Below are 20,801 nucleotides of genomic sequence, written 5' to 3'. Positions count from 1 at the left end.
TGACAGAAAGAAAATAACAAACACTTTAAAGAAACAATTATAACTTTTGTTGATTCTCTGGAAAACTGTAAAAATATTGAGCAAAAATTATAAATGTGAGAACATCTTTTGAACACAATTAACATTGTAAATTTTGATTTCGCTTAACAAAAATAAGTGTGTCAGAAGGAGTAAAAAGCAGCAAAAGCAGCACTGTTTCTAATTGTATAAAGGAGAGGGAACAGGAAAAGAGAGCATGTGATACATTTAACTACAATTATAATAATACATTTCTATTTTGTTGATTCAATTTATTATAAAAAAAATATATGAGCACAGTTTTTTTTTCCATAATATTAAACCTCAACTTGGCTTCTCTTTTATATTTCTTACATTAACGTAATCCATAGTCTTCAACAACTTAACTGTTTCTCATGAATATTATTTGCCCACTTAAAGAGACAAGAGAGTTAATGTATTCCTTTTAATTCTTGAACAGGGATAAATGTGCTAAAACCCACGATAGAGTCAGGCTTTGTTTGATCTGATGTGCTATGTTTTCCTCCTAGTAATGTGATCATAAATGACTGCTTGGATATAACGTGGAGTCTCTACTATAGTTCTTGTTGAATTATCTCCAGGTGTAGGTGCCTAAATAAATAAAAATGAAACTGAGTTATATTGTTATAATTTTTTACAAGGGTGACATGACAAATGTCCATTCCTTTGGAAATGCAAGGCTTAAGATGGCAGAGGTAGTAAAACTATGTAAAATCAGCAATCTGTCTAACATTGATAATATGTTTAATTAAACCCTAATTTTGAATAATATTGAAGCATTATCAAACAGAATAAGATCTATCAAACATTATCAACCACCAAACTTTTTATTTATCTTGATAAAACAAATAGCTGAAATCATAAAACTGCCATTTATCCAAGCTTACCTTTGGATCAACATTGATAATTTTTCTGTCTCTTTTATTCTTAAAAAGCAGGCCAGATGCATTTTCAGCAATGACCTGGTAATTTGGTGTGGGGTTTGATGTGGATGTCTGCGTTTCCCAGTTGTAGAAACTAAAATGCAAAATTTTAAGTTTCAAAACCAACATAAACACATTTCATGCAAAAAGCTTTAAGTGGATTTACTTTTAAAGGCAATGTCCACTAATAGAATGAACTATGAATAATAATAATAATAATAATAAAAACAGAATTATCTGAATATGCAATTGCTTATTACCTCAAATCTGATGGCCTTGGTAGTAATCTCTTTTTCCCATTAAAGTATGGTTCGAAGTCCTCTGTTTTCAGCCTGTGGGCAAAATCTATATATCCTGATATTTCTTGGCTCCTTGCATTTCTGTCTCTAATAAATATGATAGACTGCAAAGAAAAATTAAAATATTTAAATTATAATTTTGATTCATCTCAAGGTTAAATATATTTGACTGAAAATTTATGAGACAAAAAATTGGACAAAAAAATTACAACACACATTCATTTAGGTTTATTGCACAATAAATTGTTTAAATATGCTGGAACTGGAAAAAATCAATTTATCTATACATACTGTCATTTTCCCACTTCTATTTGCCTCTTCCCGGTTTGCCAAGGCTTTCAAGAATGGATCTTTAAGTTCTTTTCCAGAGCTTGCTAATGTTCTGAAGGGAAAAAAATGAAATACTTTTACTATGTCTAAATATACCAAGTATTATATTCAGTCACACCAAGATTATATAGCCTACATAAAGTATGCTACATGTATCTGACATGGTTTATTATTATTATTATTATAATTATAACATTTATCATTTCTTTTATCATCATTTCATAAAAAGATTTTATTCCTCTTCAGATAATATAATTGACAGTAAATATTGGTAAGGCAAGAGAAGCACGTGCAGTGTGTTAATATTGGACAGATTTTAAACTGTCATCATCATCATCATCTTCATAATGATAATAATAATAATAATAACCACCAGTTACTCACTTTTGCTGACTTCTCTTAGACAGACGACTGGCTTCTGCTGCAGCCTTTCTAGCTTCAAATTCCTCCCTTTTTAAAACCTCACCACTTCCTCTGTAACCTAACTCCACTAATTGACGTGCCAATTCTTCATCCTAACCGACATGAAATAAAATTTATTGTATTGTATTGTATTGTATCCTAATATTTATATAGAAGTGTAGTGTCATTAAAACGATGAATGGAGTACATTACATGTGACATGACTGAAATTAAGAATACTGGTCAATCTTTTATGTTGTAACTATTTCAAAAATCTCTAGAAATACTCCTTTGAAATTGTCATTTTTCAACGTGCCCACTAGTAATAAATACAAGCCTCCCTTCTCTAGTCTTTTGAAAGAATTGCTTTCGTCATTACTCACAGCTGTATTTCTGTTAAAATGTAGCAACTACACACAATGCTTACCTCAAGATAATATAAATCTAAAGATGTGATTTGAGAGTCAAGAAAGTCTTCATATGTATTAAATTCGGTGACAATATTGTCACCTCCACTTGGCACTTCTTCCTCCATCTTTCAGTCACTAAAATTGTTTTGACCTGCTCACGTCTATAGTAAACATTTATTCTTGCGCTGTCTGTACATGGCATCCGTATGTAATATGCTTAGTTTTTGTTGAATAATATTAGGAGTTACACAGATTTGTATATTGATGAAGTAAAAAAAGAATTGGGTTGATATTATGAGATTTAAAAATATGATATTAAGTTTTATTTGACGCGCATTAATATAACGTTGCTATGGACTATATATACTCTCGACCACTCATTTTACGAGTATTTTACATAAAAAATATGGAAATATTTTGGTATTTGCCGACTTTTATAAACTCTCTAATTAATTCTAAAACAATTGCAGCAACGAATCTTTTCTGGCTTTTGCCTTGTAGAACAACGAGATCTCCTGCACTCCGCGAACATCAATATACTCTCGAAGCAAGCCGTCTCCAAGACGACGTTGACTGCAGGTGTGTGAAGGCCTGTGTGTCAGACTGACACGGCACAGTCGATACCTTATCAAAACATTGGTTTAGTGCACAATTGTTTCGGTGCTAAACCCGTAACATTGAGGACTATCATCGTCTTTTGGTAAGATAATTTTGATTTAATAATTTGTTGCAGTTATTTTATTTCTAATCAGTATTTAATCCAAGACTTAATTGGTACTGATTTAGTGATTAGCTTACCATACAGTAGCATAAAAAAATTATCAAATAATATAATGTGTTTATAATTTTATATTATTATATGCTTTATATTATCATATACCGGTCTATCAGAAGATATGCCTAGAGACTATCCGGTTTCGAACTAACTTTGGGTAGAACTAAATGCAATTAACTTAAGCAGCTTAGATGTCTGTCATGCTTACTGAGGCTGATAGGGGTGATTAACTGTTGTTTAGCAATAGCAGCTTTAGTGGGTGTCCCAGAAGTCTAAGTCGCTTGGGCTGAAAGCAATTTAGTGAGGGACCCTGTGGAGATGGACCGATCCTGTTAGATCGATTTAGGGATGAGAACCCAGTCTAGGACTTACTGTGGAGTATAATTGGCCCCAGTTCTTTCTAGCACTGGTCTGCTCAGCAATCTGCTGGTACAGATGACTAAACAAGGCTATCCCATAATCATAACCACTAGGAAAGAAATTTCCCATATCGAATGTTCATAATGCACATTAGCAAAAATGGAATGTTTTCAGTGGCATTGTTTTTCTTTCCAGTAGTTACCAGCCCGTTCAAGATGGTGTTGACAGACTTGCCGTTCAATCGTCACCCCCTAATGCACAGCCGCTACATGTCTATCAAGCGGCCTGGGAGCCCTCCACCAGATTCAGATGAGGAGGATGAAAAATCAAAAGAAGCCAAGGAATATGCTGCCTTCCTAAAGTATGTATTGGTTCTTGACACAAGAGATAATTTCACAAAAGAACTGAAGACTGACAAATGGACTTAACCTTTAGACAAAAAATTTCAGCTAAAGTCTACTTTAATTCATGATAAATACCAGTACATGGTAGTCTACTAAGTTAGAATATGAAGAACTGTTGGTCTATGACTTTAGCCATGTCTTTCTTTTTATGAAGTAGAGTCAATATATTTCAATCAAGTAGACTTGCACGGATTACCATCGGTCAAAGTAGACTGAAAATGTTTTGTCAAATTTTATGACCAAATTTTGATTTTAAGTTCCTGTGTGACACTGGTCCCAGAACATATCAAAATGATTTCACATAATTCTTTCCGTGGGGGAACCAAAATCATCTTGCAGGACACATGCTTGTCAATGTTTTTATGGAAAAAAATAATCTGGATAGAAAACACTGTCACACTTTCTACCTCTGTAACTTGTTGTTTGTAAAATATATCAGCCTTTTTTCAACATGTGAGTGAATTTCATATTAACATATTTGTCATATATGTTTGTAGAATAAATTGATACCATCAGCAGTTAACAGTGGATTTATTTTAATTTAAGGGAGACAGAGAGAAAGTGTGGACCAGATGGCTTTTTGGATTCCTCCAAGTACACTCATACATTTAATGTAAAGGAAGGCAAGTCACCAAGGAGCCCAGGAGCCACACCACGCAGTGTCGTGGACTTGGCCCAGAAAATTGAACAGGACCAGAAGGACTATGAAAAGCGCATCCGATTAGTGGAGGTATGGACATTGTAGTTCTTTAGGTCTATCCTTCTTGATGGGATTTAATGATTTATTGATTCTTGTTATAGGAGGCAAATGATATCTTTCTTAGCTGTCCTTCCACCACTGCCAGGCCTTAACTCAGGGCATGGCATGTACTAGTAATTAAATATGGAAAGCAGTGGGATCATTGGTAGAACATGGACAGTTATATTTTTATTCTGTGAGGAGTTTTCAAAACACAATGTTATGCCAAGCTGTTGAATCTTTTCCCAATAGAAGTCTTTTCCTCTACATATTTTATTAAACTTTTTCTTTGTATTTTATTTTCTATTGTATGATATTATATATTTTATGCTTGCTATGTACAGTATTTCATGAGTTTTATGATATCAACTCTTGTTTAATTTTTTATTCTAATTTGTACTGTATACTGTACTATATTCTGTACCATTATTTTGTACTATATTTCTAGGATCACATGTGGCAACACAAGCAGGAGGAGCGAGAGCTGAAGAGAGTTGAAGGAGATATTATCAAAAATCAAAGATCTGTCAGGAGGTCATTGAAAGATTTTGAACAAGGTGAAAATTACTTTAGTTTGCTTCAGTTTAGAACAAAAAAGTAGACAAAAGATTTTTCTTAATTGCTGTTAAAGAAGATAAACAAAAATTAAAGATCTGTCAGGAGGTCATTGAAAGATTTTGAACAAGGTGAAAATTACTTTAGTTTGCTTCAGTTTAGAACAAAAAAGTAGACAAAAGATTTTTCTTAATTGCTGTTAAAGAAGATTAACAAAAATTAGATCAGAACTTAGTCTCTATATAAATGCTTTTCTTTTGAAGTGCATTTAAAGAAAAGCAAGGAATATGTTTATTGCCAGACATACAATACACATGTAGTTTATTTATGTAACTTGAAAATCACAATTGATCCAGTGAAAAAGAGACATATATAGAATTCATTTGCATGTGATAAATTTAATTATATTGTTTTATTTTTTTTTACCAGCTATTGCTAAGAAAAGATTTCTAGAGGATCGCAAGTTTAACCAAGGAATGGAAAAATACACTAACTTGCAGCGAGATCATGTTCACCAGAAAGAGGAGCTTACAAAACAAAGAACTGAAAAATCAATTAGTTTTGATAACTCTCTCAAGGATAAGGGAAGAAAAGTTGAGCTAGCCAAGTAAGAATACTGTTAAAACCTTTATTCAATTGTTCTCATTCATTAGAGAAAGAAATAATTTTTACAGCCCTATGTGATAGTCAAAAATAGTTTATAACAACAGATTCCTTCTCCAGGTGCAATCAGAAATGATTGGATGTGCTCTTTGGCACATCTAACACATTTGGCTTCAACTGCACATAATGATGAAGTAATGTAGTTGTTTGATATGAGTGACATGCAATATGTATTTATGATTTGCATATAAACTTCAGTATGTCAGTCTTTTTGGTTCTCCTGAATTGAAGAATAGTCCCTTTTCTAAGTGAAATATATATCATTTAGAAAAAGAACTACACACATTTACACATATAAACACATTTACACATGTATACGGCTTTTACCAGGTAGCCAGAACTACTAGCTGTTACTCTATTTAACTGTTTAGTTCAACTTAAGAATTACAGTTTATCTTGGTGAATTAATTTGAAGTTACTTGTTTTTTATTTAAAGGTCAGATCTTGCTCGTAAGTATAAAAGCAAAATGAGTGAGATGGAACTACGAAGAATAGAACTGATGAAAATTCAACAAGAATTTGATCTGAAGATGAAAAAGAAAGAGGTCTGTTACACATCTGTAAAGAATGAACAATATTCTACTTTAGTTAGAAAGAAATGTAGAAAAAGCACAATTTTATTCCTAAGCTTCAAACATAATCTTTTTCTGCAGATTGTCTAGCTAAATGTTTTGCTCATACAGTAGTTACATTTTAAAAGTTTAAAGCCTCGTGTTGTTTCAATACTACATTATGTAGTTAAAAGACCACATGGCTTTATCTAAACACTTAAATTATTATGCATTTGTCAGAAAAAAAACAGACTGCAGTGTTAAGGTTAAAAATACAATACATTTATTTTATTTTTCAGGAAGAGCAGTTTCGGCTAAAGCAAGAGCTAGCAGAACTGTCCATATCTTTAAATATGGAGGCTCAGAAAGGCAGATCTATCAAGGAGGATGCCCAGAGGTATGATATCTTAGAGATTAAAAAAAGGTACCCTTATCTCTTCAGTAGGTTTGTTGCTTATCAGATATATTTATGGGATAGCAGGTTTAAAAATTGCTGACATGACCACAAAATTGACCCAAAGGTTAATGTCAGTCCAATTTGTGTCCCATCCATCTGTATTTATTTTCTTTTTGTTTGTTTACCGTTTTATTTTGAAATATAAGCCACTGTGCAAAGTATTAGCTGAGTAAAAATTCACTTTTACTTCGAATTTGAATTTTCTTTTAAAATCATGAAACTATTGTTTTCATATTTTCCTTATTCTGTGCATTTTTAATTCAATTCTGACAAAGGGTTCATGATTCAAGTTTTGCATACTTGACATTTAGTAGTAAGTAGATTGAAATTTTCTACTTGAGCTTAAGAATTGCAAGTGGTGCTGATGAAAATTTCAATCACAACATCCAGGCAAACAATTAGGCATTCTGTCACGCAACTTGAATTTAGAAGCAATAAAACAAGAAAGAAGTCATTTCAACAGGCTGATTGTCCTGATGTGTTCTGTGATATAAATAAGGACAGTAATAGGACACATTGTATTGTCCCACCCTCATCCTATTGAATCAGATGTGCCATCATAGCACGCTCATCATCATCATCATTAAGGGAGAAAAATAGTCCTGGGAGCTTCTGTGCTGCAGCATGTACAAAGCAGTTCACATGAATCGGTCCTGTTTTTCCTCTCTGTGTTTTGGAGTCAATCAGATGTGTCAACACATCAGATAATTCTATTAAATCTGGCCTAGTCCACAGCATCCATCCATACAAGTAGCCTTTATATAAAATTTGTTATCAGTTAACATAAGAAAGTTATTAAGACTTGCCAAAATGTTGATCATGATAGATGTATGTTACAGACCTTTTTCATATTTGAGTGCAACAAGGGAGTAACAGAACTCAGTGTGTGAATTGCCCACATCTTTGTATCAATGAGCAGTGTCAATGTGGCGCTGTTCTCTTTTAAGATAATTAATCCATGCAGGCACTGCTAAATAGATGCTATCATTATTAAGTTGGAGAAACTCTCTTGACAAACTCGTAACTGTTGACATGTATTTCTAGACAGACAATGAAATAATCCATCTGCCTGATGTTGAAAAGTTAGAATTAAATTATGCCATTTACAAACTTTAAGTGTGATTGTCACCTTGGTAGTGTAAGTTTAATGTCAAGTTTGGAAGTGACTCCCACCCTCCCCCCAGGCATACCCACACCCAATATTTACTTTCATGTTACTTGGATAACATATTGAAATATGAGGGTGGGGCATAAAGAAGTGTTGTCTTTTTTTCTGGATAGTTAGATTTAAATGTTTTTCCCTTCATAATTCTCTGCATTACATACAGTACATGGACCACACCCTGTTATAATATTGTTAGAATAGGTAATATCTTTGTTTTTTTATGAAAAATGTTTGGCAAAATTTCTCTTCAATCTTAAACTTCAGTATTAAAATCCCTGACAAGGATGATACAGGGTAAAAATGCAAAGTAAAATTATGTAAGTTGTACTTTGTGCATTCAGTTTATTCATTAAGATATTCATAATTAGGTGATGACAGTTAAAAATGCACTAGTAAGTATTGAGTATCACAGATAACAGTGCATTGCTGGCACAATAATTAGCCATAACATCCAAAAGAAAAAGTAGATTATATGAATAGCAGTGATATCATACAGAAATATTGCCATTAGTATCTAAATATGTTGATCTTACTCATCATTTCTTAAAATGGGAAAACAAATGCACAATAAATAGAATGTCAGAATTAAGGTCAGGAGTTGAAAATACAAGAATTAGTCATATCATACAGAAAGGGGAAAAGTTATACCTTATCATTTAATTATAGGCTATTATATATTTAAAAAAAGCGTTTAGAAATATAGTCACAAGTGCATTGTGTGAGGACACCAACAGATTTATGAATGACTGTAGATTGGAAATAAAAAATGTTGTCCTTTATTTGAGTTATGCCATCTTTTAGAGCAGTGAGACATGCAAGAGGGCTATATCCTGCCATTAATAACAACCTTTTGTCTTCCACCAGATGTGCGGGAGAAAATAATCACACAGTATTTTATTGGTTCCTCCCACACGCCAGCAACAAGGCTGGTTTGTATTAGCCTGGATTTGGTGTGGTCTGTGTGGTCTCAGAATAAGGGGCCGTTCAGTATGTGTTAGATCACAACAGGCGACGCACTAACTCTATGGGGACTCCAGCTGAATGCAATGAGATTAACAGAATAATATGCCTCCTCCTGACATTAAGTAGAACATAAAGAAAAACTGGTGATTATTTGAGTAATGCTGGAAATAAGTGGAGTTGTGTTAATCTGTTAATCTGATTGCATTCAGCAAGAGTCCCCATGGAGTTACTGCACACTAGCTATTGGCACTTAACTCATTTGGAGTGGGCCCTTAGCATGGTTTGGTATAGGGCTCTGCAAAGACAAGTTGACAATGAATGAGAAATTGTCAATCTATTCTTCTCACAGGAGACTTGCATACACTTGGGCCAGAAATCTATTTTTAAATAAAAACTGTACTAGCTGCTTTACTGTTTGTTATATAATCAGTTGGATTTAATTGGAATTTTAAGGTCTAAAGAGTCCTCATGTAATCTACGGTAGTTATTTAATGATATTTGGTGATGCAGTTTAGTCAATTTCTGGTCAAGATTATTAACGTATGAACGGATTCAGTGTGGCACTAAATAAAAAAAAATTTAAGTTTTTGAAAAATGCATTTTTGTCCTTAAATGTAACCTGATGGGCCTCTTAGGGCTCATTTCCAATGTAGCTGTTGGTCTATGTAGATTGTTCCAGCTCTGTGGGGACTCTTACTGAATGCAATCAGTTTAACATATTATCACGCCTCCTCTTCTTTCCAAAGTACTTGTATAATTACCAGCTTTTCTGTATTCTACTCAATACCAGGAGGCATGTTAATCTATGAAAGTGATTGCATTCAGTGAAAGTTCCCACTCAGTTGGAGCAATCTACGTAGACTGATAGCTTCAATGGCAATGAGCCCTTAGTCAAGATGGAATATAAACTATAACTATGCAGCACTGATTGATCTGGTAGTTTACAGATGGTTCAGACAGTACCATATAATGACAGTTGTCCATTTCATGACTTATGACATTCTTTAATTCCATCTTTAATTATCCCTTGTCAATCTGAATGCATATTGACTTATAATATTCTTTATTTCCATATTCCATCTTCAATTATCCCCTGTAACTGTGTATGCATATTTTGACAAAGTTAAGGGTTAGTAAAGGTTCATGATATGAAAATTTTAGATTTGTCACAGGTTGAAAAAATTAGAGTATGGTGGAAAGTTTTAAAACTTAAATTGCATAGCTGGAATTTTGTCTTCTTCTTAGTTTTCTCCACCCTTATTTTTGAGGAGAAGTTGAAGAAAAAGTTCAAGGGGGAGGGGGCCAGAGAAATATTTTGGTTTCTAATTGGTACACAGTATTACCAAGTATTACTTAATTCTTGATCCCTGATGTGGTTAAATTGTAATTAAACTTAATATTTCAGAGATAGCAAGAAGGAGAACAAGCAGCGAATAGATGAAGATCTGACAATGCAAAGGACTTTAGATCACAAACTGACGTAAGTAGTGGGAATAAGGATTAATCCACAAATAAGATTATCAAGCTTAGAGGATTAGATGTCTATTGTTCACTGATTAACAAGGATTAACTGGCTCCAGAACTGATCTAAAGTATTTATGTATATACAGAAACCAGTAAATGTTGCTAAAATGTATTTGTAGGAAGTGTTTTTGTCACATTAACTTCTAGAAAAAAAATCCTATCAAATCTGACATCTGGCTGTGTAATAAACATTAATTTCATATAAAGTATTGTAACTTGAAGATTCTTTGTTTTTTGTCTGCAGGAAAAGTGATTCCAATGTAAAAACAGCTCTGATGAACCGCCGTAAACTGAGTGCAGATCTCACCCTGACCAAGGCTCACCTCAATTTGAAAGGAAGAGAAGGTGACATTTTAATTTACCTTTTACAGCTTTGCTATTTGTTAAAATAACAAAAATATGAGAGAAATATATTATTGTCAAAGATTAGATTTCTCTATTTTTTTCTTATTTGATGCCTGCTTCGTTATTAATGTTTTTCTTTTTTTACCTTTTGTGTTTGGTAATAGAATAAGTTTTACCCTAGGCTCTAATGAAAAGGCAAAATTTATTGTCATTCAATCCATATTTAGATAGATTTTTCTGAATTTTTCAGGCAATATGACAGAATAACCATTTTTTAAATGTAATTTCATTTTCAAGTGAAGAAAAATTAATTAATATCAATCTATTTTCTAGAGGGGCGCCATTTACAAGACACACAGATTAGACTTGAGGACAACAGCAATATTCAACGCCAGCTCAATCAGGCAGCACTCCATGCAGAGTTAGATCTCAAGGCCAAGCAAATTGAGCAGAACTTACATGTACGTAAATAGCACCCACAGGTTGTGACATTTGTGACATATTTTTGTATAAAAAAAAAAAGTTCAAAAAGTGTGCCCTGCTGTCTACAGGTACGCAAACAGTATTTCATCCATCTTAATTGTTTTCCAAAGTCAAATCAAATTGTACATCACCCATTTTGCGTTATGAAATTTGCATTTAAAGAATTCTTTAAAACCCTCCAGATGTGAGGCTAAATTCACCTCGCCTAGTATGCACCTATTGGGGAAAAATGAGATAGCAGATTTATCATTCATATCATGTAGTGAATTTTCATACTGAAGTACATGTAATCTTATCATAGTAATAAAGATATAGAGAGACCACATAAGTATACATTTGCCCTTTAATTATGTTGTCAGTGATGTGATTTAAGAATGATGATGTGCTTAGGCATATTTCAGTGAGGCAAGAGGTATTTTAACCTAGAACTTTAAAGTGGTTTCAGGCTGTGGCATGAAAGATTTGATTACAGCATGAAACAACACTGGGCACCATTTTATAATAGAGTCTTAAAGAAAAATACAAATTTCATAAGTACAGTATTTGTTGTTTAGCTCAAAGCAGATGCTAGGCCTTTCTTAAATGTGATACAAAAAATTAAACCACCTGTCAGTCACTAGCTAAACTGCTAGATCTGCTGCATTGAACATGCTAGAAGTCTTATCTTTGAAGGATTTTCTAAATTTATTACTTATTTTGAAATTTCCCTGCATATGTCAGCAGTTACTATATATTTTTTCAGCATTATTAGAAAAAACTGAATTTTGTCATGTCCTCTTCTGTATTCTTATGATTTAACTTTCGAAATTTTTCCATATAGGCTCATGATGCCAGAAAAGTATCAAGACTGAGGCAAGCAGTGAAGGAGAAGAAGGAAAAGAGTGAGATAATGGAGAACCAGTACTCAGAGAGATTCCAGAAAAGGTTTATTGAGGCAAGACGAAGGGAACATGAAGACCATCTTAGACATTTTCAGGTAGGTGTTTACTATTATTATTATTATTATTATTATTATAAGTAATAATAGTAGTAGTACTATTTGTTATTGTTGTGTAAAAGTGCTACCCTATGTAAGGCTTATTGTCCAACTTTTAATGTGCAATTTATTTATTTAAAATTTTATTTCATTTTTCCAAGTATTTAAATGAATATTTATCACTTTTTTGTGTTTAGAAAAAGAGAAGATATTACCAAACAAATGTAAATTGATTAATCAGATGCATCTTGATTTTTTTATGCCAAACCAATATACCTGTATATTTTTTAACTACATGGTTACAAGTTATAATCTTTTTAATTGCTGTGTGGTATGCTTTTTTTATACTCTATATTGAAATCTATATTATCTAAACCATGTCAAAATAAATTTAATGAAAAATCCTACACTTGACTTACAGAAAACAGTAACTAAAGCAGAAGAGTATGAGCACAGCTTATACAATAAAGTACGAGAGGCAGAGTATGCCAGGCAGAAACAGGAACAAACGGTGCGCAGACTACAGAACAAGCTTCTGGAAGCTAAGAGGAAGAATGCTGTGAAACTAAAAGAAGAGATGGTGACCATTCAGAAACTGGAGGAGGAGTTACAGCAGGAACTGGTCAGGGAGAAGGCAGCACTGGATAAGGTAAAGAATTCAGTGACAGTTTTTTCTTTTCTTTTTTTTTTTTTGTTTACTTTTTATTTCTATTTTTGTGATTTTAAAGCTTCTTTGTCACAAGTGAGTTTAGTTTTGAATTTCAAAAATGAAACATATTTATGTGAATGAAATAAAAGGAAATAATGAATTGCAAAAAAGGTAAAGACACTACTACACCAAAAATATGTAATTTTATTTGATTTCCCATTTTTCCCCACAGATGTACCTAGGACAAAAACATATAATTATGCACTCACACATGCAGGTGTGCAAGCATATGAAAACACATACACCCCCCCCCCACACACACACACACACACATACACACACACTTTTGACCTTTGATTTAAAAGTCATCCTTGAAGTTTCCTGTTCCATGCAGACCACCACCTGTGTTCCAGTGTTCAGTAGCAGCAGACACATTGTCAACAACACCTGCATGTGTGACTTACAATTTGTCACCTTCAGCTGAGATCCTGTAAAAAATTTGTCACAGAACAAAAAACATGCAAGAATTCACATGCACTGCAGTCCTTAGAGCATACAATATAGGCCTTTTTTATGTTAAAGTTTTGTATAATTTACCTATATGATTGTTTCATATATTGAAGAAAGTTTGACCCCGATTATGTCTCTTCTGCCCTTTTCTGGTCACTTTGAATTCTTTAAAGTGAGATTAATATATCATCAGACTTTTTAAATTTTAGTATTTATCTGAGATACAAGTTTTACAAATTGTAACAAATTTGAAGGGAAGGTTAATGCAATTAAGCAAAGATATTCATATCATTCACGTGGCTTTTGATTAAAGGTTAGACGAGACCTTAAAACAGTAACAAAATTATTTGGAAGTTTGAACAAAAAGTTATTTTATACCTACAAATTCTGATGAAAGGTCAGTGTAGACCCGAAGACTGGCACAAATCATTTCAGTCATAATTGGCAATAATTGGGTGGGGGTCGAAACAATGCCTGTAGGCCAAAGTACTAAATAGTTTCATAAATTCTTTCTGTGTTACAATACCTATGAGGATATTCAATGCTTATTGTTTGGGTGGAAATCTGTAGCGATAAAGCCTTTTTATAGTTCCGGATATATAATTCATAAACAAAACAAAACAAAAAAAAAATAAATAAATAAAATAAATAGATAAAAAGAAACTTTATGAAAATATCTGCAATGGAACTATGGTATTTATAAACATTGATAATGACTCACTGCTGTTTAAAGACTTCTTAAGAAAAATTAATATTGACATCTCCATAATTGTGTTAGAAAAAAAGGTAAAGAAAAAGAAAAAACAAGAAAATCAGCTCAAAAGCTGCCCATATTCAGCTGGCCATGGGTGTGTTCAAAGTAAAATGACCAGCAATTTAATAAGCTATTTATCAGGGCCGTATGGGTCCCCAGTAACGGCTCCTTGGCATTTTTACAAGATGCATAATAAATGCCCAGTCACCGCTGTCACTAGAAGACAATAAAATAAATACTTAACTGCATTCCAGTGTTATTTAAAGGTGATACTGAGGTAAAGATTTAGATAAGTGGTTTCCTACAGATCCAGTGTGAGACAGGAGGGGGAAGGGAAGTATACCGCCTTCTACCCACAACAATATTAAAATGCTCTGTAAATAATTTATTTACAAATAGTTTTTAACGCAGTGATTTAATCTATCTTAAGTTCACGTGAGGTAAGATAAACTGAAAGGGGTTTGAAATTATCCTTCTCACCTTTACTGAAATCCAGAGTCAGTTTGTGTAAGTTAGCCCTACTAATATTCCCAGCTTTTCTTATGCCAGGAGTAAGGTGTCAGTATGGTCTGTCAGTCAGGCCTTTGTAAGTAATCTCTGGCACAGCTTTTCTCTGTGACAGCCGTTCCTCCTACAGAATGATCAATGGGGATACCTGTTCAAATAAATGGCTTCTTATAATCTGGACAGTCTTTTTGTAAGGCATCATTTTATGATGATAATTCCCATCACACACAAGTTATGTTGAAGTTTTATTGCAGAGAACTCACACGCAGAGTATCTTGCTGATTATGTGCTATTTCACTGACTTGATTCTTCCTCGATCATTTGAATGCCCCTTGTCAAACTCCTTTGTGATCATGGGCCATAATTCATTTGAAAAAATACCCTCCAAAACAGATCCCAAGATTGTTATTTTTTGTTTGATGAAATTTTCAGGTACAAATTAAAATGATTTTAGTTGCATATCGTGTGAAAAGGGATTGTATCACTTGTCTAGTCTCTGCACAAGGTAATACAATTAGCTTGTTCCTTTCTCTGAGTGACAAACATAGACTAATTTTACCAATAAGGTTATATAGATAACTGCAACAGACTGACATTGGTGATATTTCATAACTCTGGGAAAATGAATGTTGGTCTGATAATATTTTCAGTATCATATAAGGCCCATAGCCAGGGAGGGTCGGGGGTTCAAATGAATTTTTGACTAGTGCCTCTATCTTTCAGAGTTATCATTTACAGCTTATCATCAACAGATACATGTACATGTAGAAGCTGCATCAGTGCTTGAAGCTAGTCCTGAAGGGAAGGGTGGCCTGTACCATTTGTTAGTTGTATTTTGTTGCATTTTCTGGATGGTTTGATAGAAAATTGATAATGATAATAATAATAAGCCCTGTATTTAATTTAAAGGGATAATAACTCTTCGTATGAAATCTATATTTCACAATAAAAACATTGTGAATAACTATTAGAAATATAATATATTCTGTTTTACCACAAAAACGGCAGTTCTAGCTATTATTCTGATATCTGAGCTTGTCTTTAGACCACGTGACCTCCATTGATGGCTATACTCTGTTAAAATCTCTTAAGAGAGTTTAACAAAAAACTTTTTAGAAAAAAAAACAAAAAACAAAAAACAAAAAAAAAAACAAAAAACTGGGACTAACTTTGAATGTAAAAATGGATTCATTAACCATTGGTAAGTATTGGGAAATTGTTGTTTTCTCCAGGAAAATTCATTTTTTGGACGAAACGAAGAGTAATTATCCCTTTAAGAAAATGTTTATTGATCAGGTGACTTTGATTTAAATTTGAAAAATAGCTTTTGTGAAAACATGTAATTTGAATATGAAGTGAGAAAGAACAAGAGATCCTATTTATACTTTGGGAAACTCTGTCAACTCTGGAAACTCTAGATAGTTTCAAAATAAAGTCAAACCAGGAAAATAAATTCAGATAAAGAAAAAGAGGGGGATTGGACAAAGAGATCGAGGGAGAGATTTCCTCAAATCTTGTGCAAGAGACTCCATTGAAAAAGCCCCTGAACCTTGCATTATCTCAGACCTTTCCACACAGACGCAGGTATGCATAAACTATCAGTTTGTGGCAGCTGTTTTTCTGTGCTCCACCTAGCAGACCTAAGCCACAAGATAGCTGGAATTGTGTAGATTCTATCATTAGCGATTGCCCGTTTAGTGCCCACTTTAGTAATTTATTGAAACATTAATTCTCAATTGATGTTTGCTATTCTAACCAGCGCTATGCCGTCTTTTCAATGGTAATCTGGGTAATAAATGGCCCTGTTAATAAATTTCAGTGTGAAATGAACTTTAAAAGGAATGGATTATAGTAATTATAAATTAAGAGAACTACACACAAATTATACCATTGGGCTTGTAGAATGGATGGGAAGTGTGCAAACACTGTAGACAAAAGCCGTTTTCCCCCTCATCAGTAGGTATTTGGAAACTGTTTACAGTTGACCGTGGTGACAGTGTAGTGGAGGCTGTCAAAAGGTCTGTTTACACCTGACTTAATGGCACAACCCTGCTTTGATCCAGGATTGCATATTTTGGGATCTTAGAAAATGAGATAAAAAGTTAGCTGCTTTAACTTAACCTGTGCTGTATGTTACTTTTGCTTGCTTTTGAAAATGAAGAACAAGGTTTGCATAACACTTCACGAGGAGATGGGATAAGCACTTGCATACATTGCATAACTTTGATAATCAGGCTTAAGAAGAACCCAGTAGACTTTCTTTCCGTAGGTTCTTTAAACTGCTGTAGTAATACAGGATAGAATAATTCATTCAGAGTGATAATAGGATTTCTGTGACCGGACATGTAGACAAAGGTGACATTGTGTGTAGAGTTCTTCTGCAGCTTATGGAAGAAAGCTGCCGCTGTCCTAAATCTCTCTGCTTGGAGAGTGTCTTAAAATGGTCTGTCACCTACAATATACACGTAACCAGCCTGGGGCCAGGTTCTATTTTGACTCAAAATTTTTAAAATATTTGGAAGAACTGAAATCAAGGTGTGTTGAACAAACTTATGGGATATGTTTAACATAAAACATGTGTCATGTACAATCTTGTTGGAATAAAAAAATATCTTGAATATTTAGGAATATACATACATTTATTATTTAATGCTAACCAAATCTGAATATTGTGCAACAGAAACAGATATCTTGTCCATCGTAGTTCTTTCATTTCAGAAAAAAATTATTAAGACATCTCATTTATAACTTGCGTACCCCACTTACATGTATGTTGATATGCAATATCTGACAACTACAACCATCAGCAATGATAATAGACATTTTTACACCACATTAGATTCTTTTACATGAAAAAACATACAGGAAAAATGATTATTTTATCTTTTATTCATTTATGTATGTATAACAGTAGGAATGATTTAGGACTTGCGGAAGACTTACACATTATAGTGATAGCTTCATTAAGTGTTAAAAGAAAACTTTTTTTTTGAAAAGTAGGCTTCATAAATATATCTGTCACTTCTTCTCTATGGATTCATTGTTCTATTTTACCAGGTGCATGCCAGGAGAGAAGAGAGTTACATACAGCTACAGAAACACAGACAAACCATGCGGGAGGACAAACATAACCTCAACGAACATGAGCGTGAGCACATGCGCTTGCTTAGGGTGGGAGCAAAATCTGAAACATTTCTCACAGAGAGCTATTGACAATCAGCATGCATAACATAAACAGCGCTCTGAATTCCTAGGTGATGTTATGAAATTGCCAAGTATTGAAAACAATAATGAAATTTTGCTCAATAAGAAAAGAAAATCCACAGGTATGTGGGCATGTTCACCTTACTGCTTTCTGTAAAAGGCACACAAAAACTGACCTCATCAAATATGTTGTGATGCATACACAGGTCAAGGGTCAGCTCACCATATTATCTCAGTGTGATTATTCTTGATTGTCCATACAAAATATATGTCTTCACGTCTGTGTGTCACATGTATTCTCCTTCAGGGGTCTGGGACCATTTCATCCCAGACAGGTGTCTGTCAGTGGGCAAGCCAGTGAAAAAGACAGGAAAAAATTACACAGTTTGCAAGTCTTAAGTGACCCAACCAAGGAGAACATTGCTCGCTGCCATATCCTCCATAAATTACCACATTTCAGTTTGTAATAATGGCTGTCTGTGCTGTGTGGCTGGAGGGGGTTGAAGGGTTGGATGGAGACATCTTCCTGTCCATCATATCGGGGATTTTGGTCATATTCGCACAAACCCTTTTTTGACCAGTAGTGAAAAGTCTGATCCAACAGTGGCTGTATAGAATGAGATAAATGGGTCTCAGTCATACACGTCATTGAGGTCCCAAATAAAAATTCAGTTCCAGTAAGTTAACTTGGCTGAAGGTGGAGCTTTCTGAAACTTTTCATGTCCATGTAGTAGAAGCAAGACAAGGTGTCAATCAATTTTATTTCAATTGAATGCAGTCAACTTTCATAACACAATCTGCCCATGTTGAAATATACTAGTGATGTTGTGTCCAGATATTTTAAGCTGTAAGGATTCAAGAGAGAGAGAGAGAGAGAGGAATACTTTTTTTTATTTTGCAAAATGAGAAAAAAAAACTTCTCAATCAGTGCCTCTTCAAAATGAAGTCTTAAATTCTTCACTGGTGAAAAAAGTAAATAGTAAAACTTTTAAAAGATGGGTAATTGGAACTAGAGTGTGGGTATAATTCTGATAGATAAAAGAGTGAGGAAAAATCTGTTCAAAATAGTGCACCATGTGTGTATGAAGTTGTAGCTTCAGCTGGCTGGCCCTGTGGTGACAGGTTAAGTGGTAGGCCCATCCCACCTTGTTATTCCTGCACAGACAGTGTGGCAGGGTCAAATAACTTGTCGTCATGGTTATCAGGCCCCAACCACAGCGCGGACCCTCACCTGATAACAACCTCGATAGTGTCAGCACAGACTTAACATTTCTTAACAGTTAATTTAAGTCATCGATCATTAAGAGATTTAGGAAATATTTGTGTGAGGAACGGTGTCCATTAAGTGACAACCTGTGTCTTATTTTGAGGTCACCTTTTGTTTAGGAATGAAGCATGCAGATAGGTTTTGTGGTGTAGGAGGAAGCCATGTTTTCTTCAACCCTCCCCCATCCCCATCTCATCTCAGTTTCTTTGATATTGATGTCCTGTATTAAATGCATGATATTACATCAAATTCTAGATCTGTGAGAACATTTAGGTAACTTTAAAAAGGTGTGGCCTTGATGTGTAACTGAAATCTCCCAAGGATGTTACCTTTTCATTGTACCAATGCTATTTTAATTCACCAATCAAATGTCTTTTTTCCAGTGACTATACTGGTATATGTGTCCTTATTATACTATTATGCCAAACAATTAATACTTTATATATATATATATATATATATATATATATATATATATATATATATATATATATATATTACACCAGACACAATATAAATGGACATTTTATTTATTATTCATCCCCACCCAAACTCACCTACACTCACTACATCAACATGTAAAACCCTCAACGGCTTATATCATTTTTGTTGAATTTACATTAAATCATGTTTTAGAAAATCATTTTAATCATAAATCATCAGTTGTTTGCTACATACTGTACAAAGGTACTAGTATCACTTTAATGATCATGTCATGATTTAGAGGTAGTTGACAATCATAAAGTTCTAAGACTGAGGGCATGTCTACAATATTTGAAACAATGGTGCGTCGCCGTAGAGAACTTAAAGATTACTGGTACAGTGTACCCTAGTAGTATGTAATGCTTATAATTGATTAAGTTTTTCATGCTATACTAATGCTGAATTATTATTCATGAATTTTACTGTTTTTATTAGATTTTTATTATATAACTTTCTTTTCTCTTTTATTTTGATACAAGATCTGTTATTTTGGCGATGAATTTGAAATTTGTTGTAAGATTGAAAAAAGTGAAACGTGTGAATAAACATTGTGTTTGAACGCAATAATTTTTGAATGGATGTTATTTTGTCCTTTAGCATTGACTATGTTCTCATCAAGAAAAGGATGCCATCACAGTTTGGACTTCTTGTGGTCATTAGAACTTGCTGTGATGTAATCAACACAAATTGCTGTGACGTAATAATCGCAAGTGCAGCGTAATCACGCACCTCGTGCCTAGCACGGCTGTGACTCAGAGACGGAGAGGTGCTGGCCAGTCGGCTGTGACCATGTCCGGGCAGTTTCGCAACCATATTTTAACTCAATATTTCGGTATTAATTAAAGATACATTGGTACCAGTTTTTTACACAGCACAAACAGAATCCACACTCCAATAAAATAAATAAATAATTAAAATTAAAATACTTTTTTCGGGAAATAATGTAGCCACCGTGTGGTATTTCTCCAAGTTATGATATTTAAAACTTTATGGTGGTATGGGTATTTTGTCGTTTTGGCAGCAATAAATCGATATAAGTAAGCCTTCTTGTCTAAAACTCACCT

General features: G+C 33.7%; 2 protein-coding genes across 3 annotated transcripts; one reads left to right on the top strand and one right to left on the bottom strand.

The window, feature by feature from the left end:
* Nucleotides 1–269: 269 nt before the first annotated feature.
* LOC106180819 (cilia- and flagella-associated protein 299) lies at nucleotides 270–2,606 on the bottom strand. The gene is made up of 6 exons (XM_013564952.2): nucleotides 2,421–2,606; nucleotides 1,976–2,106; nucleotides 1,553–1,643; nucleotides 1,223–1,365; nucleotides 927–1,056; nucleotides 270–630 (listed from the first exon to the last, which is right to left on the bottom strand). The coding sequence occupies exons 1-6, from the start codon at nucleotides 2,526–2,528 to the stop codon at nucleotides 532–534; spliced, it is 702 nt and encodes a 233-aa protein (XP_013420406.1). The 5' UTR covers nucleotides 2,529–2,606; the 3' UTR covers nucleotides 270–531.
* A 332-nt stretch (nucleotides 2,607–2,938) lies between these two features.
* LOC106180864 (uncharacterized) lies at nucleotides 2,939–20,304 on the top strand. 2 transcript variants are annotated; one of them, XM_013565033.2, is made up of 13 exons: nucleotides 2,939–3,103; nucleotides 3,734–3,899; nucleotides 4,489–4,672; nucleotides 5,130–5,238; nucleotides 5,666–5,843; nucleotides 6,336–6,444; nucleotides 6,750–6,847; nucleotides 10,441–10,515; nucleotides 10,804–10,904; nucleotides 11,238–11,365; nucleotides 12,208–12,363; nucleotides 12,785–13,012; nucleotides 17,841–20,304. In XM_013565033.2, the coding sequence occupies exons 2-13, from the start codon at nucleotides 3,754–3,756 to the stop codon at nucleotides 17,994–17,996; spliced, it is 1,668 nt and encodes a 555-aa protein (XP_013420487.1). In that variant the 5' UTR covers nucleotides 2,939–3,103; nucleotides 3,734–3,753; the 3' UTR covers nucleotides 17,997–20,304. The 2 variants fall into 2 exon arrangements, with proteins under 2 accessions (XP_013420487.1, XP_013420488.1); XM_013565034.2 differs by having other exon boundaries at nucleotides 2,942–3,103; nucleotides 3,737–3,899.
* The last annotated feature ends 497 nt before the right edge of the window (nucleotides 20,305–20,801 follow it).

The sequence above is a fragment of the Lingula anatina genome, chromosome 2 (assembly GCF_051362555.1).
Source record: "Lingula anatina isolate TDL-2025a chromosome 2, LinAna3.0, whole genome shotgun sequence".
NCBI classification, from domain to species: domain Eukaryota; kingdom Metazoa; phylum Brachiopoda; class Lingulata; order Lingulida; family Lingulidae; genus Lingula; species Lingula anatina.
The sequence above is the reverse complement of the archived record's forward strand: the minus strand, read 5'-3'. Positions and strand labels throughout refer to the sequence as shown.